The sequence below is a fragment of the Centruroides sculpturatus genome, unplaced genomic scaffold (genome assembly GCF_000671375.1).
Source record: "Centruroides sculpturatus isolate CEXI.00-Female unplaced genomic scaffold, Cexi_2.0 scaffold1121, whole genome shotgun sequence".
NCBI lineage: Eukaryota > Metazoa > Arthropoda > Arachnida > Scorpiones > Buthidae > Centruroides > Centruroides sculpturatus.
The window spans coordinates 129,498-154,534 of NW_019385293.1; the positions used below are offsets into that span (position 1 = coordinate 129,498).

A 25,037-nucleotide genomic window follows, 5' to 3' on the forward strand; every position below is an offset into this window, starting at 1 on the left:
CACTAAGCCGATGAAAAATTAAGTTATTGTGCAAGCCAAATATTACTAATTTCTATTTGTTTGTAAACATATGTTGATATGTATGAAATCTTGTATACAAATCTTATCTTAATAATTATTTTATTTGTAAACTATTTGTACTGTATAAATTTTAGTAAACTTTCGAAATACAAAAGAAAATTATAAAAATAAAGAATTTCTTTAAAAATTTTTTAAATTTTATTCCCATATTTCATCATTTTATTTGGTGTCAGTCATAATTGTGTTAAAGTTTAATGTGATAATGCATTTAGAAAATGACGAGGCAGTAAAGCAGCCTACTGTTTCGAGAAATCCGGGACCAAACCTAGACAAACTTCAGAAATTTTTCATGATCACTCTGTCTTTGTCCCTTATTACTCCCAAAAGAGGCCGGATGGCCGAGCGGTCAAGGTGGCAGCCTACCGCTCTGAGGGACCCGGAATCGAATCCGGACGGGTCAAGGAATCCCCAAGAATTTTTTGGGGGGGTTCGTTCGGATACGTCGGGCCCCGTCCCTCATCACCCGGTCGCCCCATTGTGGGCCTGGCCGAACCTATAATGGGCCTGCTATAAGAGGACCTTTTAGTGCCCACAGGGCGGAAAGAGAAAAAAAAATTCAATCCCCCATTGTTGGCTTGGTCAAAACTTGTAAGGAGTCAATGTCCGATCGTTATTTTATGTTTTTGGGCGTTATTTTTAGTTTTCTTTTCGGGGTTTTTTATTTAAAGACAAACTCATAAACACTTGTGTGAAAAATTGAAAAAGCAAAGATACAACTTTGTATCTGTGATTGTCCCGTAGCGCGAACCAATGTAAATTAGGGCAGTGCGGATCTGCACTGAGCTTCGAATAAAAGACGGATCGTCCACTACCGCGGATGGTGTAATTCCTACCGACGACCGTTGGCAACACATCAATTGCATGATGTGTGCCGTTGGCGAAACGTCATGCAATTGAGCGTAAGCATAGTATACCCGTGGGGTGGTCCAATCTCCACCCCAAAGTTCTTTTGAGGTGGAGATTGGATCTTAGAGTGTATTATTATGAGAAATAAGACTTTCATTTACCTAATTGTTTGTTTCTTATTTTTTTGTTACTTGACTATTTGATATTTTTGAAAATTAATACTGACTTTGGTTATGATTAGTCGTTTGTTGTTGTTGTTCAATTCAGTAAAAAATTCACAATAAATATTTAATAAAGTGTTTTGGATATATATATATATATCTTTTGATTCCCGTAAAGTCCAGGCTTGGTACTTTTAATTATATATTAACTCTAACTTGTGTGACCCCGCCTTTTGTGTCACGCGGTGTGTTACAAACTCAGACTTGAGAGAAGCTTTGGCTCTCCATCCTGTGAATACTAAGTCAGGAATTCATTATGGAGCAGTGACGTAGCTAGAGGGTTGCGGTAGGTGCCGTCCGCACCGGGACCCTGGAAAGCGATAGGTCCATGGAGTCCCCAAAATCACAGGAAAAAAAATAACCGAAAAAATTTTCACGGCAATCAGAACAAAGCAAAATTTCGCATTTTGCTGATCGAGCTGCTGGGCCCCTATTACACAGGAAAATATAAACTTAACTCTAATATAGTTATACACTATATAAACCACTACACAAAAATATTTTAGTCCGTTTACAGGGACCCACAAATCTGGTTTCGCACCGAGCCCGTAGAACCCTAGCTACGCCACTGTTATGGAGCGCTACTGCGCATCTCCACTACGTGGCTACTATGTTCTTGATAATTTACTTTTGCAAGAAGTTGCTTCATGCTTTTGTATGATTCTTTCATGTACTTTGTATGGCCAATATGAATAGAAAGCTTTTGTTACACAACAGTAACAAAATGGCGTTAAGGCTCACTTTGAAGTAGTCAATGAAGTCTCCCTTTGGATTGTTTGTAACATATATTGAGAGCTGTCATAAGAATGATTATTTTCTTTTCTTTCCACAGACATTCAAGAAAATGTACTTTAAGCTGTATAGGAATACATTTCAAGAACTACAGAAAAATGGCAATTTTTCCAAAAATTTGACATATTTGGTTCGAAATCTTAAAAACTAGAGCCAAGTTAACGTTTTTATTGTCATATTAATATTCAGCACACGAATTAGTAATATTCAGCTACTTTGGTTTTGGAAGCTTTTTGGCTGTTGATTAGTGTTATAAGAGCCGGGAAAGTAAACCTCTAGAGTAAGAAAAAATTTTGTTTTAAAAAAATGTAGCAACGATGCGTAACTTTCCCGGCTGTTGAGAAATTTTAAGAATTTTTTTTTTCATAAAGTGTATGGCGCCATCTTTATCTATATAACTTTTTCAATTAAAAGTTAAATAATTTTGTTATAAAATGAAAATACTTAATTTTGAGGGCAGAGCTGTGTATGTGTGTTTTTTTAAAGTAAAAGTATGATTTTACGTTAGCATTTAAAGTCCAACCCAACGCGAGATATGAAATGTCACCACCCTCTCTCCCCATCACCTCGTTTAATGGTAACAATGTCCCTTATACACAAGCTACCGTACCAAATTTCGTTCCTTTACCCCATCCTGAGATATTAAATGAAAATAGACGCCAACACACATTCACGGATTTTTTTTTTTTTTACTTAAGTTCAAGAGTCCCAGAATGTGGCGATTTGCAAAAAAACTCGAAGGGTCATATTTCACACGATTCTAATACTTTCCCTTATGTATACATAACGGCTGGAAAATTAAAAGTTCATTTATGTATCTGACAAAAATTTGTAAGAGAATTCTGTAATAGATTTTTATCCTGTGGTTAAGGTCGCCTGTAAAGCTGGCTTTCCTTCTTTGTTGCTCTGTATTGCTGTACAGTTCTTCCTCCAAAAAGAGCGTTTGACGACTGCATGATTAAAATATTGTTACCGTTTTAAAAAATAAATAAGAAAATTGCGATGAAACATAAAATATTTGATTTTATTAATTCTCATTGAATATTAAACATATATAAATTAGTTTCCAATTACGAGATCATTATCATTTCAAATAACGAAGCAGTCATTATCGGTATTTGGATTTGGCTACATGATGGGCAGTTAAATGGTGAAGGACAAAACACAAATATCTGATCAATCCAATAATAAAAAACTTCTAAGCTAATTTGGACTCTAAACTCTGGAAAAAATGGAATATTCTATGACTTTTGCCAAAAACTGCTCGATGTTTAGGCAGAATATGTGTAAATTCTGTGCAATAACTAACTTTTGGGGTCGAATGTTTCTCATCTCACTCAAAGAATTCAATCTGACATCATCATCATTTTTGTGTTACTTTCTTGTCTTGGCGGATAACGGCCAGGAAACAAATTCTCGATAGATAATACCTTTTGATATCGAAGACAACGATCTGGTTTCCGTTCACAATTTTTCTAACCGTATTTCCTTAGGAAGCTAACGCCATTCTGAATTTTGACGTTTCGTCTCGGAATCATGTTAAAATACCCAACTCTCATCACCGGTATTACTCAGAAATGCTGGTAGTTTTGATTCATCCATCCCTGAGATGTAATGCAAAATAAGGGCTGAAAAACGCACGCACAGAATTTTGTAATGAATTTTTAAAATTATTTTTGGCTTCTGGGGTGTCGAAATGTCGAGAAATGCAAAAACCAGGATCAAAATTTGACAGATTAACATACTCATTGTAGGCTACATTCTATAACAGCCAGGAAAGTACAATTTGTAAACTTATTATTTAGGATTTTTAAAATTTTAACTAAATCAATCAAACTTTTTTATTCACTTCCTGTTTTTGTTAGTGTTTAATATGTAGTATTTTTTATTCAGGAAGCTCCACTCCAATAAAAATCGTTCAATTAGAGATGTGCATTTCTGGCATTTTTTGCCTGTCTTCAGTCCATTCTTTTAAAATGTTCCTAGGTAATATCACAGTCAATATAACATTTTACGTTCACACTCTATACTGTAAACTATAAACAATGATATGGTTTTACAGTAGAGTCCTGCTAGTCCAAACCACCACTAATCCCAACATGTTTCAGTCTGTAAAGAAAAAATTTTTTAGCTTACAAAATATACTTTTTTTGTATTTTCTACTTGAATTTAAATGGTATTAATGGTACAAAAAGATTTAGAATTCCACAAAAAAAAAACTTGTATTTTATTGTAGTACTATATTAATACTGTACAAAATTAATACATCAGTGTTTGACATGGCCTGTTAAAACAGCAGATCTATACTGTACTTACACACAAAAACAGAAACAAAAGTCATTGATGGTGTTGGATCTACATAAACTGGACCTGTTTTACTGCTTGCTTCTGCATTATTTCAATTATTTGGCTAATCTGAAAATCTGCTAATTCGAACAGGGCTCAGTCCCAATTAGTTCAGACTTGTGAGACTCTACTGTAATAAATTTGTTTTTATTACAGTAAAAAAAGAATTTATATTTTAAATGATAAAAACAGTGTGTGGAATACGAAACAAAAACAAACTAATTTAAGGGGAAAAATTATATATCTTTATCATTAGTCACAGCATGCTTTTCATAACAATAAATTGAGGCAATATGGCACATTATCAGTGTCTTTAAACACTGAATAACTCATTCAAAAAAAAATTAAATAAATAAAAACTGAATAACTAACCAAATATAGTGTAGAGAGATATTTACTAAGTATTTTACATATATCTTATGCATTAGAAAAACTCCTGCATGAAGAAAATAACTTTTATTTACTTACTTCTTTGATCATTAACTTCTTTTTATTTAAAATGATTTTTCTAAAACATTTTTATTTTAAATTAGCATTTTTGAATGATTATAAATTAAAGTTTTATCAGATATTAACAAAATTAAGTTAAAAATATAGCCATTTTAATTAAAACATATTCTTCTATAGAATATTTAGAGAGATTATTTTATATTTGAAATACATAACTTCATCTAAATGATGATTTATTAAATATCAAAAATAAATAATATGACAATAAATATAAATTTAATCATCCATATTATATTTTATAAGTATTTAGTTAATCTTTATGATAAAAATAGGAAATTAATGTATATTTGTAAATACTGTACTCTAAAATAATGTAACAAATGGTACTTAGAATTTTTATTCATATAAAACAAATTTAAACTCAATACTGAATGAGTTCAATATACTAACAGATTAAATTTAAAAAATTTTGTTTATCAATTATTATTATTAAATTAAAAATTAACAAATTACTTTTCAAGAAGATACAGTATGTTTATTTTAAATTTTCTTAAATTGATAATTATACAGGTGTCCCATAAATCTAAAACCATAGGAGTTATGTTGATTTTGTTTATTCTTTTACATGGCACTAAGGAAGAACAAATTTCAAGTTATTTTGACAGTGGGCCTCACTCCTTCCTTAGCTAATTCTCACTAAATGCAGGCGTGCATTTAGTGAGAATTAGCTGAAGAGTTTAACAGATTACATCCAGACCATTCTATGTGATTGATGGGAAGTCTGGTTTCAGACTTATTTCTGTATATAAAGTTAATATAATTTTAAATTTGTTATAAATTGCCTATTCAATACATGATTTGTTTGACTTTTTTAATAATAATAATAATAACAACAATAATATCGTTTCAATAGTACTACAATTATTATTTTGGACAACATTGAATGAATATTTGCAAAATACAATTTCATAACATTAAAAAAATAAAAAAGTAGACAATAATATAAAGATACCTAATTATTCATCTACTAATTTATCAAATTGCATAATTTGTCACTTTTAAGTCCTAGAAAAGGTCCTACTGATTTTAAATCTAATAAAATATTCTTATGATATGTCTTTGCATAATCCATTTATCAAGACAATTATTCTAAAAAGTGGCATCTTTTATCATAATGAAAGTTTAGCTGTATATATAACTGAAATCAAATTTTAAAAAGAGCATAATAAAATTATGTAAGTTCAGGCCTGTAATTACAAGATGGCAAAGCCCTCTCAACTTGGTTAGCAGTGTCCATATACAGTATAATTAAATAATATAGGCTTTCACTTTCATTATATAAACTTAGGCTACTGTTACTTATTTCTATACAAACTGTAGCTAATGGGTCTAGTGCTGACTGAAAAAAGAAAAATATCAGCTAGTTTTTTCAGTCGCCCCTCTCTTCCCAAGTGATCTATTCCTGGCTATAGGATTGGGCAACTTTTTTTAAATGAAAAATTTTTATTCTGTAAATATTTCTTATACTAACATTTACTAAATAATAGTAGTAATAATATAATTAAGATATTCTTTTATTTCAAATTAGATGAAAGCAAAGCCTGAATCAATTGTCAGACAAAATCTTGACAGTTTAGGCTTTTATTTAACTTAATTAATTTTGGCTATACAGTAGAGCGTCGTTTATCCGAATCAATTGGGGACTGGGGTTGTTCGAATAACTTATTTTTCGGATAACCAATTATGTACGAAAAAATATATTAATTTATCCCGTGTCGAAATTTTTCTCTGTTGCGTGTCGCTTCGTGTTGAATTTTCGTTGATGTTAAGCCTAACAAAGACTATTGTATCGTTAAAAATTATTTTTTTATTTTGTACAAACAAAATAAATATATTGAAAAATATAAAAACAATAAAAAATTATACTTCAGAAGTTAATTTAGTATCAAAAACATAAAATATTTGAGTAGCCGAAGACATAGCCAAAGATTACAGCGCCACAGCACTGGCTAAAATTTAAATTTGTTGACTGGAATTCCTTCGAATAACCGACCTTCGGATAAATGACGCTCTACTGTATTAAGACTAAATTAAGTTAGACAAAATTTTGACAGTTAAACTAGCCTTGATATAATTGAACTGAATTGTTTAAATCAGCAGTTTAAATCTAATGTAAGTCTATACTGCCAGAAGTTTAAAAATTAAGCCTTAAAACAGATGCCAAATACTTAACAAATGATAAACTTTCTTAGTTGTAAAAAACATGTTTTGGCTACTGGATAGTTATGCACACATTCATTATAGACTATAGATGTGTACTGTACCTACAAGGATGTTTGTGTTTTCCTGCAGTCTAACAGATAAATATTGACAAACTTTATATACGTCACACATTAATATACAATTAATGAAGAATTATCTGATAGCTATAAATATCAAAATAGCTTTGTCATCATTTACAGTATGTTAAATAATTTAAAATTAAATCATTTGGCCATTTCAAATGAAAAATCAAAATATATATTCATTTTTAAATTGGAAAACAGTAAAATTCAAAAACTGTCAGGTAGTATGTTATAATACTGATGGTCCCTAGTGATGAATTATAAGGTATAACTATATATAATAATAATGTACATATATTTACATTCATTTATACAAAATATTTGTTTCAAGTAATTCTCAATAAGATGTAAAATGAAATCTTATTGATAAAAAATAATAATTATGCTTATTCCTGCAAATCCTAAGATGACAAAGAGTAATTTTAAAAGACGATTAAAGCTACCATTCAGCTCATGAGGTAAAACTTCAAAGAATGTCACATATAAAAATGAACCACATGCAATTCCTTGCAGGATTCCACTGGTTAATGGGATTTCATTACGTGTTCCCAAATCTGTTATAGCAATTCCAATGCCAATTCCCAAAGGACTCATAATGGAAAATATAAAATCACAAATAATACAAATGATTAAGTTCAGATTACTTTGAATTAAATTTAAACCAAGAGTAAATGCAAGAATTCCTTTATGTATAATAACAGCTATAAATATTTGAAGTGTATCATTCATATTCGTCTGTAAACCAATTGCTAAACCTTCAAATATAGAATGGAGAGAAAGAGCAAATACTAATAATAATGTTCGTAGATTTGAATGTGAAACAGATTTATTGTGAACTGTATGTTGATTGTCATTATTTACTTCCTCTTCATTCTGCATGCTATGTGAATGACCCAAAAGTGGTTGCAGTTCTGGTATACTTTCTTTATATGATAATACAATCTAGTTGGAAAAAAAAAAACAAATAATTAATAAACATAGCAAAAATAAATATAATTCAAAATATGAACAAATAATGTTCTTATTAAAATTTTAAAATATACTTCAGTAATGAATTTCTTTTTCAAAAAGATTACGCACAGTATACTTACTAAATAATTAATTGAATATGTGATATTATTACTTAATCATAAACTAAGTGAATTTATGTATCTAACAAAAAAAAAAAAAAAAAAAAAAAAAAAAAAAANTTATAAACATATTTAAGATATGAAAGTTTACTGTGATATATTTTTTAAACATTGAATATCATTTAAATGATCAATTTAATAAAAATTGTAAAAAAATGCTAATTATTTTAAAGTACTTTTAAGATTTTGAATTTATTTTCAGGACAAGTTTACAAATTAAAAGTAATAAAATAACAATTTCACATTACCTTGCATATTCTAATTCTATGTAAAAAATTAAAACTTTTATCTAAAAAAATTTTTCAAGAAATATAATTATCAGAACTTATAAACATTTAAAGTTATGAGTTTGGTCTGTAGGTTTACTGATCCCTTATAACAAAACATTTTACCTTAGGGGAAAATATTTTATGTCAATTTATTTGACTATTATTTGTAAATGATGCTTCATCAGAAAACAATACTTGTGAAAAAAATTGTCTTTTTTTTTTTTTTTGTATTTGTTCTGCCCAATGACAAAAGTTCATATGATTTTGAAATTCATTGTCATGGAGTTCTTGATACAACAAAATATAATAAGGATGAAAGGTATGCCTTTTAAGAATATGCAAACACTAATTTTAGACATTTCTGAGCCTTATGCAATTTTTATAGAACTACTGCAGCTAAAACACTAATTTCCAAATCTTTATTTGTTACAGTATTCCTCTGAATTTTACATTTTGGTTGAATACTTTCTGTTTTTGTAAATAAATTAATGATGCAATGAAAAATCATGACATTGGAATGATTTATATCAGGGAATCAATTAATGTACAAAATTACAGTCATTCATGACATTTCTATTATGATTTTTATTTATGTAAAAAACTATCTTTTTCGATTTCTTTTTCACCTGAGAATGGTGACTGTAAGCTATCAAAAGTACTATCAAGTACATGTTAATTATAAATTATGATTGAAACACCGCAACACTATAGTGTTAATTATTTATTTGATTTTTGGTGTGAAGTGTCTTTTTATGATGATATCATCTTTTTCTGTAACCATAAATCATAGCATACCATTTTCAATTAATTCAATACTATTGAAACAATGCCATCTAAAACAGCACCTATAAGCCAAACTCATAGCTTCTGATAATTATATTTCTCAAAAAAGTTTTAAAAGTTTATTTTTTTTTTAATACAGAATTAGAATATTCAATAAAAAATTGAGGTTCCCATTTATGAAAATGAAGTTGACCTCATTTTCATCAATAGTAATGTCATCTACAATAAAATTGATAGTGCTATCTTGTGTTCCCGTTAATATCAAATAAATTTGGTCTAAAACATTTTTTGAAATATTTCCTGATAACATTATAAATGGACCACCCTGTACAATTTTTATATATTAAACACTACTTGGATTGCCTTGATGTATTCTCTCAAATCAAAAGTTTTTCATCTTTTAAAATAATTCTATTTAGAGTATCAAGATTCAAACATCACACAGGATCTCAATTCATCTTTTAATCCCATAGTATATCTTAACTAAAAAATAAAATGCTAAAATGTTACAATGTCTTTTTCATTAGTAAAATGTTTTTCAAGACTGAACTGTCTCAGCTTCGGATCCAACTTAAGCATGAAGATAAGATTCAAATTTTGACCAATGGCTTCATGTTATGTTCAATTTAGAACAACTTTTAGTTGGATCTGAAGCTGAGACAGTTCAGTCTCAAAAAAGTTTTATCAAAATAATAATAATAAAAAACTCAACATTTTATCATGTTGTTTTTAGTTAAGATTATATGGGATACTTTCAACTTTATTTAATTTACTATTTATCAGTGGCATGCCATCCATGAAAGCTGTGGAAGCACTGCTTCCCTTGTATTTTCTAAAATATAAATACATATTGTGCGATTATTTTCATATTTTAATGTATTTTGAATTACTTAAAATTAATATTTTATTATAACTGCATTATGTATCTTATTACAAACTTCTATACTACATGTGAAAAAAATTATAAGATTGCTATTGTATATTCGAATATAAATTTGTATTTGCATATTCCCAATGGAAGCACTGTATTGTCAAATACAGGACAGCATCCTCAGTGAAAATATTTGAATTGTGTAAAGCAGCCAGATTATATGCATTCGCATGTAGTGCAAATTATATGCATGAGCTTTACATAGCAACATCATGTGGTTTAGCTGGTGGATGCTACACACCAAAATATTGTTTAACATTTCTAATGATTCCATCCATTAGCCACTTGTAGGGAGCTATTTGACTAAATGGATTGTTTTAAGATTTAAAAAGTAAAGAATATTTTATGTTATTTTTATGTATGTTTGTTTGCAAAGTTATATTTCAGGTGTGGCCAAACTTTTATCCCTTAGGGGCTACTTTTTTGGTAAAATATAGTCTGCGAGTGACTATGAATATGGGCAAAACAATTTTAGGATTTTTATATGCGCATGCGTTAACATTCATTTGCATTGTTCATCGGGATAAATACAAACAGTATGGGTACATTACACAAACAGTCTATTATTGTAAGAATAAATTATCGAATTAAGATTTTTAAACATTAATTAAAGTGAAAGCAAATTGTTCAACTTTAGCTTCGCAGGCTACTTTCAAAACCTTAGCGGTTGACCAGTTGACCGCGGTCTATGTGTTGGCCATCCCTGTTATATTTAATTATGATTATATTGACAGATTTTCAGACATAAAATCTATAGAATTTTTGTCGCTTTTAGATGTTAATAATTTTAAATATTATTATGAAAAACAATTTTCCAAAGTGAGTTTTAATTCTTAAATTAAAAAATTTTCCATAAAATTTACTTAATCTAAATTATGTAGTAAATTGCAATATTTATATTCATGTCCAGACTATATTGGCAAGTCATTCTTAGACATATAATTTTTAAANTGATTATATTGACAGATTTTCAGACATAAAATCTATAGAATTTTTGTCGCTTTTAGATGTTAATAATTTTAAATATTATTATGAAAAACAATTTTCCGTGAGTTTTAATTCTTAAATCAAAAAATTTTCCATAAAATTTACTTAATCTAAATTATGTAGTAAATTGCAATATTTATATTCATGTCCAGACTATATTGGCAAGTCATTCTTAGACATATAATTTTTAAACTAATGACGATCTGAACAAAGATGTACTAAAAGAAGTATATGATTTAATATCATTGATTTTCATGGTACTATCTACGAATGCATCTGTTGAGCACAGTTTTTCAACCATGAAGTGATTTGATACATTGACAAGGAACACTCAGTCAGAGGAAAGATTATAATCACTAGCATTGCTTTTGATAGAAAAAGATCTTTTAAATACTTTGATGGAATCAATGATGAGTGATTTCTATGATAAAGCAATTAATGACTTTGCAGAAAAAAACTGCCAAATAGAGTTAGTTCATCTATATATATATAAAGGAATGTGTGTGTGTCCTTCATGCACACCGTTTATCCGATTGTCCACGTTACCACACCGTTTATCCGATTGCCGTGAAACTTTGAGAAGTTGTTTAATATACTCCTGTGAAGGTTTCTGGCGTAGTACGATTGCCATGAAGCTTTAGGAAGTTTTTCATAAGCGAATACGTAATTAGCAAAAAAAAAAAGTTGAAATAAAGTGATTAAACAAAAATTGTGAAGGTTTCTGGCATAGTACAATTGCCATGAAGCTTTAGGAAGTTTTTTAATACATTCCTGCGAAGGTTTCTGGCATTTATCCTATGATAGATGGCGCGCGTTTACTCGAGCATTCGAGCAGTGTGTGTTCGATCGATTTCAAATTGTGACCATTTCCCCCCTTCAAAAAATATCTTTATATATGCATTTGTGAACTGTTATTTACGATATTTTTAATAATTTTTGTTTAATCACTTTATTTCAACTTTTTTTTTTGCTAATTACGTATTCGCTTGAACTTCGTTAAAACCTTACCTGTATCCTGAACAACAACCGAAGTTGTAGGAAGAAATTCGCGTATTTTACCGATCTAGGTATCCCCCCTTTTCCAAATGTTAATATCGACTCAAAATAATTTAAAAAGACAAATTACAATAAAACGGTTTATTATCCAACTATCAGAAATTTCACAACATGCCAAGGAAGAGAGGAAGGAGCAATTAAATAATTAAAATTATAAAGGATTAAAAAATATATATATATGAATGGGGAATATGGCACTTCTGACAATCGCTGCCAGTGTGTGGGCTAAATTTGGAGAATCCGTGCTTCTTGCATGGACAACTGAATGTGGCCGGCTCACGCGTCGGAAAACCTTCTGATTTATTCGTGTACACACCAGACGAAAAAACAAAAAGTATCGTGTATCCACAAACACTCCAATAAATAAATAGAATTGAAATGACACTTTGAAATGTTTTCCCGATGAAAATGAATAATAATAATAAGTTTTAATAAAAATGATAAAATGTAAATTGAATTTTATCATAACGAGTTTGCTTGAATTTCCTTTCTTCTGAGATCACAGCAATGCGTGACGGGTAAGCTAGTAAAAAAATAAATACAAGTTTTTATATCTTTAGATAATTCTAAAGATTTATTTTAGAATTAAAATAAATCTTTTAGAATCAATTATCTATTTTAGAATTAAAATAAATAAACTGTTTATTTTTGTCATTTCCAGTATTTATCAGTATTTGTCATTTCCAGTATTAAAATTTTTATGGAAACACAGCTTCCCTATCACCAAATGTCATGGCACACCACTGCTATTATTATTAATTATACCAGCATTTCTCTTTTCATCATTTGTTATTTTAATTTTATGTAAGATTTCTTTTTTCAAAAAGATTTTCCTAATTGCTTATCAAATTGTATTTTGACAAAATCTATTTATACAATTGAACAATCCTTCATTCTATTACAGTAAAACTTCTCTAACTCAAATGTCTATAACTCAAATATTTCTTTAACTCAAAGAAAATGAAGCACTTGGTAAGTCTCAATGGAATAGCATAGGGATTTAATGTCTCCAATTTGAATGTCCTTAACTCAAATTTTCTCCAAGACAGGTTTTCACAGTCCCTGACACTAATTTATGTTACTTTCAACTTCCATAACACAAATTTTAATATTTATTCTATCCAAAGTGGTCCTAATTATTGGATTTCCATGAAATTTTCAGACAGTTGATTGTATCAATAGTCGAACATCCATTTGCAGACAATATTCCAACTCAAAGCAAGAGGACTCAATCCCATTAGTTACACTGAACATTTTGCTGAAAGGAATTACACAGGTTGTTTAAAACAAAAAATATCAAAAATTCTTTATATAATGCAAGAGAGGTAAAAATACAAATCTATTCAGAATTGGCATTTTTCACTCTATTGTTCTCTAATTCAAATCATCTGTAACTTGAAATTTTTGTGTCTCTTAGAGCTTTCAGTTAGAAAAGTTTTATTGTAATTATTTTAAAATAAAACAAGAATAAATTCAAATCATTAATGAAGAAAATAAACTTTACTATTTAAAAGCATGCTATATTAATATATAAATATCATATAAAATAATTTTATTTTTTTTCTTATTACATAAAATAATCAATTATTATTAAATTTAACTGGAAAATGTATTGATTCTTTTACAGTTTAAACCTGTTCAATTAAACTTACCTGTTCAATTATTAAAACAAGTAAAAAACCAAATATCATAACAAATTCTGCAATTGGATAAGAAGAAAATTGTTTATCTTTCCAAACATTTTGCAGTTGTGTTTGTACATCAGGAAATAAATCCAAGAAACATGTTCCTAAGAATACTCCACCTCCAAAGCAGCTTAGAAAACTTATAAAATGTTCATATGAATGCCTTCTGGTTGGATTGGAAATATTCCTTATTTTTTCTATCAAAATCAATGGAAGTATGCTAAATATTAATGTCACAACAAAAAGCGATACAAGGATGATTGTTTTGATAATTTCAATGTTCATTATTGTAGATATGGAATGTTTCAGCAATAAACTTCAGAGATGAAATATCAAAACTTTTTAATGCCTGAAAGAACAAAAAAACTTTATAATTTTATTTTGCAACAACATCAAACTCAAAACCTATTATCATTACAATAATATATATTAAATAATTTAATAAACTTTGATGTAAGAATAAATTAAGAATTTGAAATAATTGTAGAATTTGTCAGAATCATTATACAAAATATGTGAAAAATTAGTACTTGATATAGGCTTTACATAAGGAAATAATAAATATCTCTTGCCTATATCAAGACAAGAATATATTAAATTAAGAAACAAATATATTAAATATGTATACAAATTTATTTTTAATTAATAATAACTGCACAGTGCAGCTGTATTTTTGTTTACTTTTTTCAAATTCAATTTTCTTTTCAGGCCTCAATACAGTGCATCCAGTATACCTCCCATTTGTATTGGTGTTGCAGATGGGGTGCACAGGATTTAGTTTATAATTGATATATGTTTTTTCCAATCTGTTCTCTTTACCCAAAGAAAATGAAGTTTATATATTATTATCAAATGTACTAGCAAATATAAAATTAATTTCATGTTCAAACACTAAATTTGTAAGAAATTCAATCCAGAGTTTGAATGATGTTTCTGTATTTGAATTACACATGCAGTGAAAAAATGCACTCGCTGTATAAATGCCATCTGTTGTGCGTCCAAGTCATCTCTTGCTCTTCCTGTAAAAGCACCTCTTGCATTATGCTCATGTGTTTCCATTGCTTTTTTTGCTTTCTTTTTGGTATGTTTGGTTATGTATATAACCTCTACCTATTACACATGGCATCCAAGAAGAGTGTGGAAGCAATGAAGCCTGAGAGGAAGGGTTTAGTCTCAATAACTGAAGTGAAAAAGGAACATATTGTGAAGCACAAATGCAATACATGGGTACATGTGTGACAGATCTGAAGGCCATGTTTAAGATGACAAAGTTGATGGTGCATGCCATTCTTAAGAACAAGGAAGCAACAAAAGAAACAATTTTGGCTTCCAGGAAATTACATATTATTGAGGAAATGGAAAAACTCCTTGTAGTATAGAAAAATGAGAATCAATTGGCTGGTGATATCATCTCCAAGAGGATTGTCTGTAAGAAAGCAAAGCAACTGCATAGTGATTTGCAATTACCCATATATAATTATATTACATGAAAAGTAATGTAATTATAGAAATATTGATACAATAAAGCAAAATTAAGAAGGAAAGAAAGTAAATTTTAATTTTAATTTATATAAAAATTTATTTTCAAATCTACATAATTTTTTTATCAATGTTGTTTTTAAAAATTAATATTTACATTTTTATATACAGTATAATGCCAACTCATTTAAAAAAATTCTTTATGAAATATGATAACTAATTTTATTGATTAGAGGTTGATTTTATTTAATATTTTTATCTCAATAGATAAGAGAACAAATAGCAGTACTATGTATTAAAAAATATTTTGTTTGTTTACATACTTCATATCAAATTCCTATCAAAACCATAACTAAAAATATTCATTACATTATTAGATATTCAGGTCAAGAATATTTATTTATAATCTTTTAAAAAAAAGTTTATCATATTTATTATCTTATTTATTCATATATTATCAATATCATAAATAACATTTTCTATGTAAAATAATAATAAAACAAAAATGCCTATTTTCAATCTTAACAAATTTATATGAAAATACAGTTATGTTAATTAGTCTGTTATGTAAGATATTTAATTAAATCATTTCTTAGAGCTAATTAAATTATTAACACATAAAATAAACTCCCTGTTTAAACTGTGTCTGCCCTGAAAGCATTGAAAGAGAAACAGGATAGATTTTCATGATAATAATATATATATATATATATTTTACTTATAATAACTAATGTCAAATTTCATTTCAATATTTATTTATAGAAAAACTATTTCATTTAACTTATAAAATAAAAACAATTCATATTACAAATTTCAAATTAAAAACAATTAATTTTTTAAATTTCATTTGCTTATAGTCATGGGCACTTGCAGAGGGTGCAAATAGGATACTTGTGCCTTCCTGAAATAAAAAAAATTCCATAAATTATAATTGATATATAACCATTATGTATCAATACATAACCATTGGTAAGTGATTAAGATACATAACCATAAGGTTATGTATCTTATTAATGATTAAGATACATAACCATAAGGTTATGTATCTTAATCATTTACCAAAACATTCTATGATCAAGGGTGTAATTGAATAGCGAGGTTGAGGCTGAAGTTTTAAATGCGAAAACGTGTACGTCGGATGTTCAGCGCCGCTTTCCTGTAAGACTAGAAGTTTGACAATGGTGTTTGGAATGTCGAGCATGATAGCACTGACTAAACCAAACACCATTGTCAAACTTCTAGTCTTACAGGAAAGTGGCACTGAACATCCGATGTACACACTTTCGCATTTAAAACTGGCCTCAACCTCTCTGCTTTGATGCAATACTGTATATTATAACCTACTTGTGAAGAAATCCCCCAAAAATTAAGTAATTAAAAAAAATTATTGATATAATTATTTGTCTCCAAGTTTTGCCATCTGAAAAATTTTCTGCAGATACCCAAGCTTACAGTTATGTTCATTCAGTAATTAGTCAGTAGTTAAGACATAAGAAAAATAAGAAAAAGTTCAATTTATTATCATCTTTTACAATTATATATATATATATCAGTTAAGTTTTAAGTTTTTCATTGTGAATTAAAATAATAAATTTATTGGGTGCAATTTGAAAAAACTTGTAGACCTATAAATTCCCACTGTTGTCTGTCTGTCTTTCCTTAATCTTGAGAACAGAGTTGGATAGATGAAAGACAAGACCACATATGGAAACCTTAGGGCAGAAGCCCTAATTAACTATGTAAGATTGAGCACTTGATTTTGTGTAAAGTTTAAGAAAATTTTTAAGCCTAATTCTCCGTTCCGATCATTAAGAAAACATCAAATAGAAAAAGGATTGAATGTCATCTTTCTCATCAACAACCGCTAAGAAAGTATAACAATCTATATATAAGGGATGAGAATGTCAACATTCGCCCGCATAAACATGATGAATCTAACATTGCACAAACCAAAGATTACACTCTACATTCCGTTTCGACACCTTCTCTTTGTCTCCCTGGATCACCTCTGACCCAACACCTGCAAAATCAACCTTTGTCTTCGACAGCACTCAATCACATGATCATTTTCCCAGGCCAAAAACGAATATAAGGACGCAGCACCCGTATTTTGAGGTGTCTGTCCATAGGATTCCTCGGAAGAAGTTCTACCTTCTATAAAAGGCACTCAAGTCTCCTGGACCTCCATAGAACAGATCCAACCCAGTCCCAGGAGAAGACAACAGTTTGACAACTTGGTTCCACTTCACTTCTACAGAATGAGCATCATATACGCTTCCACAACAATTGAGAATTGCATCTCTCAGAGGTATTTTAATTAGACCATTGTAAACTCTCTCTTGATCTTCATAGCTTGGGTAGATAGGATTTAACAGACAGTATCAGAACACCCTCACGATCACCATATGAAGTAGGCTAATCACATTGTGTTATATAGCTACTCTCTATATAGTATTTAATCGTATGTTACGTAGTTAATTGTATGTCTTAAATTTAGTTAAAATAAACCTGTGTTGTACATTGTTTATGGCCTGTCTTCCTCAAAAAACCAGACACTTATCGACTTACCAACCTCCCCACTCATCCATTGAATCATCCCTCCTACTCAACCTTTGTTTACAACTTGCAAGTTAGGATGCACGTAACTTTATCCTAACTGGTGTCAGCATCCTGATGCTGGCCAGATCCTGCAATCCTGCCGACAACTCATTAAAGACCCATCCAGTGACAACGAGACGGGTTTTACCAACCCATGCTGATCAAGTGGTCATTGGGATCACCCCCTTGGCCCCTGGCTAATTTCACAACTATAACCATATATGAACTTCTGATGCAAACTAGAAGTCATGTTATTTCAATACAAAACTTTCCCCCTGAAAGATGTTAGATAGATGACTGGCATGACTCTATAGTTAAAAGAAAAGTATGATGTACAGGGGTAAGCCACAACTAATTTGAGGTGGAGAGCATATATTTTAAATTAAATAAATTAAAAATATGATAAAAATTGCAGTTTTATTTATTGTGACAATGTCACAATAAATAATTGCTTGTTATTTTTATAATATTAGGATTAAATTATTATGATTTTGTATTTAATTGATGAAAATATATAAAACACACATTTAAAAAATTTTCAAAATTAAAACTAAACAAAATTAAACCAAATTAACCAGTATGTCATTATAAAGAAAAAACACTTCTGAAATATAATAAACACAGATATAATCAGACAAAATCATATATTTTAATAATGAATGCCTAACAAAATATAAATTAAAGAATATCTAATTTAATACAGAATCAGAATATTAAATTATATATAATCATATAAATTTGTTAAACTAATACCTGTATAAAAAAATTAAACTATTCAGGCATTATACAGTACAGTTTTTTTCCTTTATAACAAATTTTTAAATTTATATTATTTATTGTACAGTAATACCCAGTACCGTAACTAGGCAGGTGCAACAGGTGCACTCGCACAGGGCCCACTTGGAAGGGGAGTCCAAAATGCATATATTTGTTTTATTATTTTCCCAAATCTAATTAATTAAGGGGCCTAATTGCAAATTTTTGCACAGGGCACAGGAATGGCTAGTTACGGCACTGGTAATACCCCAAACTTACGCGATAGATGGGACCGAGCGATAACCGCGTAAGTCGAATTCGCGTAAGTCGGGGTATAATTTTGCAATTCGTGTAAAATCCAAGTTGGATGTATGTAAGCTAATAAATACTCTCGTTAATCTTATCTCGTCTTTTGATTTGTTCATTGTTACAAGAAATCACCACATAGAGTCTCTCAAGTCTCCGTAGATATAACAAACACAGAAATAAATAACACAAAATAAATTGTAGCTATTTGTCAATTCCGCATGACACGTCCGAACATGTAAGTTGAACAATAGTGTGGAGGGAATGAGTAATCAAGAATTGCATAGTGCTCCAACAAAAGACAAATCGATGAGATTTGAAAATCGCGTAACTCTGGATTCGCGTAAGTTGGGGTAGCGTAAGTTGAGGTATCACTGTATTTAGGAATAATTTTGTTTTTCTTATTAGGTATATTTATTAGATAATATTCTTGGTTCATTCAAATTTTCTTAACATCTTTTAAAATAATTTGTGTATTTTATCAACTAAATATTTATATTTTTCAAATTAAATATTATGTTTTTACAATTATAGAAAAATACTGAAATAAAATAGTTTTTTCAATGGAAACATAACAACATATGCTGATGGCTTTAAAAATGCAAATTTTCAGTTTTAAAAGCTGACACTTATTTCAATCATTAATTTTTTTTAAACTGTTTTAATTACCTCAATATCAAATATTTGAAGACCAAAATAAAAATATAGCTTATTAATTCTTTAATTACATTAATTTAGATTTTATAACTTATTAAGGTATGAGAGTAATTTTATATATACAAATTTTACATTTTATTCCTATCAATATGCTCTACAGCTCTCTTCCAGTCCCAATTCCGTCCATTTGTCCTAGATTTGAACCAAAACTTTTATTTAAAATAATCTCTCTCTCAACAATTAAAATTAGCAAAACTAATCAAAATTTAGTAAATACATTAAAAAATATCTAAAATTTAGAATGAAATAGAATTCATATATAAGAAACAAACATTTAAATATGAAAATTTCTAATCAAATTTATTCCATTAATTTTGGATGTTTCAAAATACAATTCAGTTCTCATGTATGGTTCCAATTTTAAAACAAAATTTATAAAATATTTTTGTCATTTGTTTATTATTTAATAAGCAAATTTGAATTTTATTCTACAAAAATAATTTAATCATAAGCAAACTTATTACAAACCTTTCCAGACAAACAGGTGGCATGGCTTTGGTACTATTAAACTGATTGATAATTTTTATATCTGGATATTATTTTTATTTCACTATTTAATATAACTTATTATTATGCTTTTATGTATTTGTTTGCTTTGTGAGCTTTTGAAGCATTGAAATTCCAAAATAGTTTTTTGTTTATGAAAAATTAAATATTACATATTTGTATAAAAACTAAATTTAACAGTTTTTTTCATTTTTGTTAATTAATATTCATAAATATTATATTAATATAATATATAACAGCAGTCGCCAACCTTTGATCTTATGGACCACTAAACTCACAATCCCACAGCCTACTGTCATGAATTTCTTTTAAACAGTACAAACATCTATAGAATAATAACTGTAAAAGTTCCATTTTACTTTATTAATATGAAATTCACTTGTTTAATTATAATAAATTAGTGTGAAGTTTGTTGCTGCTTGTTTAAAATAAGTTTATGGATTCTTGGTTCTTTTCCATGAATGACAACAATTACACTCACATTATCTATTGATTTATTGACATTATTATTTATTGATAACAGTCATTTCACATCTGGTTTTAAACTCAAATAAAAAATCCCCAATGAGTGAAAATAAGCAATCAAGCATTTTGCATTTCTTTCATAATACTTTACATAACCCTCAGATCAATGTCCAAATTTCTCCATGGACCACTAAAAGTTTCTTGCAGACCATCACTGATACTCTGTATCTGGACTGCTGTATGTTACTATGTATATAATTTGTCTCTGTAATCCAAAAAATTTTTGGTAGACGGACTCACAGCAAAACTTTTAGTTAGGAACTCACTTTTATTCTTTATTTTTTTTATTTTATTTTATTTTATTTTATTTTATTTTTATTCTCATTTTTATTCTTAAAAAATGACATATGCATTTCAGGTTGGTATACTCATCCAACCCCTTTTAGCGATGGAGCTAAAATCCATCAAGGCGTTTCGATAGCATAGGTCCGAATTTGATCCTACCTCGTATAGTAGTAGCTTCGATCTCGACCACGTGTCCCACGTTCTTTGTTGGTCAGGCAAGATTAAGGAGGACACTGATTCCTTGAAAATATTTTACTTTATTCCACGTGACTACGAAATATCTACAAAGGCCTAAGTCGAATAACTGTACAAATATGCGTTCGTTGCCGAAGTTGACTCCGAAAGATTGGCGTAACAAAAGCAAAGGTCGGCGTATGAAAGCGTCTCTCCAAATCGGTGTCCTAGGACCAAGTGAGGTCAGAGGGGAAAAATCGAGCGGTGGCACCCTCTGCCCTACACCCTCTTCAGTGCTAATTTTTCAAAAAACAATAAAAAGCTACAATAACCAATATATGACACAAATACATTACAAAATATTACTACTTACTTACTCTTAAAGTAAAAGTTGCATATGGGCTACCACTACATCTAAACACCAGCCATTTGTTTTCCATTTAAAATGCACTTGAAGTGTTTGCATAACATCACTTCTAAAAACCAATATACATTATGACTATACTGTAAACTTAACAGTGTATACAATAACCAATACGTTACATACCTTTAAAATATAGATAGTATACGAACAATCAAACCAACTAGCAATACATTAGAATACCACTTTTAAATCAATCGCAATAACTTCATTATTTTATTACTATGTAGCGCCCTCTATCATTTTGTACCATCTAGAATCTATTTGCATCCCATCAGAAATATTTATTAAATTATTTTGGTTTTTCTTAATTTCTAAGTGTTCTTTAAATTTACGTTTATATATGTCCTTTTCATTGTGTAGAATTTTAATATTATTGCGATTAATTTTACATTTATTGTTTTCCGTGTGTTCGTACCATGGCGAATTTTTATATCTCGGATCTATATTATCAAGGTTACTTCTATATAGAAGTAACCTTGATAATATAGATCCGAGATATAAAAATTCGCCATGGTACGAACACACGGAAAACAATAAATGTAAAATTAATCGCAATAATATTAAAATTCTACACAATGAAAAGGACATATATAAACGTAAATTTAAAGAACACTTAGAAATTAAGAAAAACCAAAATAATTTAATAAATATTTCTGATGGGATGCAAATAGATTCTAGATGGTACAAAATGATAGAGGGCGCTACATAGTAATAAAATAATGAAGTTATTGCGATTGATTTAAAAGTGGTATTCTAATGTATTGCTAGTTGGTTTGATTGTTCGTATACTATCTATATTTTAAAGGTATGTAACGTATTGGTTATTGTATACACTTGTTAAGTTTACAGTATAGTCATAATGTGTATTGGTTTTTAGAAGTGATGTTATGCAAACACTTCAAGTGCATTTTAAATGGAAAACAAATGGCTGGTGTTTAGATGTAATGGTAGCCCATATGCAACTTTTACTTTAAGAGTAAGTAAGTAGTAATATTTTGTAATGTATTTGTGTCATATATTGGTTATTGTAGCTTTTTATTGTTTTTTGAAAAATTAGCACTGAAGAGGGGTTGGATGAGTATACCAACCTGAAATGCATATGTCATTTTTTAAAGAATAAAAGTGAGTTCCTAACTAAAAGTTTTGCTGTGAGTCCGTCTACCAAAAATTTTTTGGATTACAGAGACGAATTATATACATATCACTGATATATAATATAGTATTATATATCAGTGGCAACCATTGATATATAATACTATATTATATTGGCATTCATGAGTTATGAACATATAAATATTAATAAGTTCTAATTAATTACTGTTTTAGTAATCTAAAACTCTTTTCTAGTATTTGATGCGACAACTATTGATTACGTGACTGCCTGTTTGACACAATTCAGGCTTCGAATGAGGAGGGTCGCAACAAAGTTGTATATTCAACATTTGATTGTCATAGTTAAATACAAAATACTTACAATACTTTCAATCTTTTCACTAATTTATTCAAAAATATGATCATATCTTTCTCATTTTCTTCTTTATTATGCAGCAAAACTGAGACATCAGCTGTCTTCTACTGACAGTCTAAAATGATTCATACTGCTAGAACGTGATGTTTATTTACGATTGGGCACGAGGCGCAATTTCGCGTTTAGTTTACCTTTTCGTCAATAGAGGCGCTCTCAAGATTAAATTTTTCAATAATTTTTTAAAATGTATCGACCTAGAATTTATAGTTTTGCATTGAATAAAGTTTTGTATTCTTTGTAATCACTTCATTTTTATTGACTTATCCGGCTGTTAACATTTTATTTTTAAAATAACATTCATATTATTAATTATATTATCAACTAGCTGTTACCCGCGACTTCGCCCGCGCGGATTTTGCAAACAAATCCCATTTATATTCAATATTTCAACAAACATAGTAATTGTTATATAATACCTACCGCTGAGAATCATGAGAATTGCTGAGAATCAAACGAACTGTTTTCATTTTGATCAATTTTCTGGAATGTTTACAACAGTGTTTCTCAAACGGGATTCCGGGATCCCGGTTATTTTTTTAACCCGGGAAATCCCGCAAATTTCTTAAAAATTCACTTTTTTCTTATTTTGTGTTATGGTTAAGAAATTTTGCAAATAGAAAGCATAATTATCTCATTCACTGTCAGAATACATTTGTATTTATTAATTTTAAACCTACCTATTAGTTTTTTTTTTTTTAATTTTTGCTCGTTATGACATGTCACAAATGGTCGATAATCAATACATAGCTTATTTGTGGCAGGACTCTGAAAATTCTTTACTTGTCAGAACCTGTAATATATGGAATAATTGTGCTTACGCTGTCTTAATTTTTAACCATGCCCAGTAGCTTCAATAAATGCGTAACGCCAGATTGTGCAAATTGGGCAAAGATACAAACGAGTATAAAGTCTGCAAGTATGAAGTTTTTCTTCATAAACCTGATTATTAAAGCCAAACGAATTGCCGAATTATTGAGCTATAAGCTTGATGCCGCTATTAAAGCAGCCGAGGTAGACAAATCAAAAATACTAGAGAGCAAAAGAAGTACTACAATCTCGAAAACAAACTCGAAATCTTCCAGGCTACAGGTGAAAAAACACATAATATCTGTCTTCTCTTAAATGCATTAAACACTATTCCAATCACATCAATTGAATCGGAAAGGGCATTCTCGGTGGCAAGACTTTTCATTACTAAAATAAGAATTAGAGTGAGTTATCGGAGTATTGATCATCTTTGCTTTTTAAAATCTTATAAAAGTTTACAATATTTTGTATTATATTTTATTTAAAAAAACGAAAATTACCTTCTAAGTTATAAGTTTGATCTAAGTTCAATTTTTAATTTTTAACTCAATTCAAAGCATTGTTGTTGTATGCAGTTTCTAGCGAACTTTAATTAATTTTTTTCTATTTGTGAAAATTTCTACATAATTCAAAGGTAATTTTTATTATATATATCTTACACAGCGTTATTAATATGATTTTGGATGACACAGAACTTTAAAATTACTTTAAAAATGAAAAATAATTATATCATTTAATTTCAAGACATTTTGTATACCTTAAAAATAATTAATTTTATCCCGGGATTTCCCGGGATCCCGAGAAACAGTTCACTTTTATCCCGGAATCCCGGGACAAGCAAAAGACCGGGAAATGAGAAACCCTAGTTTACAATCGTTCTGTAATCGAACCAATATACAGTAACAAATTCGAATTTAAAACGGTTCGAACATTTGGTTAAAAAGTCGAAATATATAAAAATATTTATAACAATATCTGAAATGTTATCAATTTAATTTAATACACCTAA

The 25,037-nt window shown here is 29.0% G+C and overlaps 1 protein-coding gene across 1 annotated transcript; it reads right to left on the reverse strand.

The window, feature by feature from the left end:
* Positions 1 to 6,698: 6,698 nt before the first annotated feature.
* Positions 6,699 to 23,328, reverse strand: LOC111637271 (zinc transporter ZIP1-like). The gene is made up of 3 exons (XM_023382729.1): positions 23,168 to 23,328; positions 13,890 to 14,271; positions 6,699 to 8,023 (listed from the first exon to the last, which is right to left on the reverse strand). The coding sequence occupies exons 2-3, from the start codon at positions 14,205 to 14,207 to the stop codon at positions 7,442 to 7,444; spliced, it is 900 nt and encodes a 299-aa protein (XP_023238497.1). The 5' UTR covers positions 14,208 to 14,271; positions 23,168 to 23,328; the 3' UTR covers positions 6,699 to 7,441.
* Positions 23,329 to 25,037: the final 1,709 nt, after the last annotated feature.

What these genes read in the sequence shown, in the direction of transcription:
- LOC111637271 (XM_023382729.1), bottom strand. Translation starts at nt 14,207, where the DNA reads ATGAACATTGAAATTATCAAAACAATCATCCTTGTATCGCTTTTTGTT. An exon ending in TTGTTTTAATAATTGAACAG is followed by an intron (nt 8,024 to 13,889) that starts GTAAGTTTAATT and finishes TTTTCCAACTAG; the next exon opens with ATTGTATTATCATATAAAGA.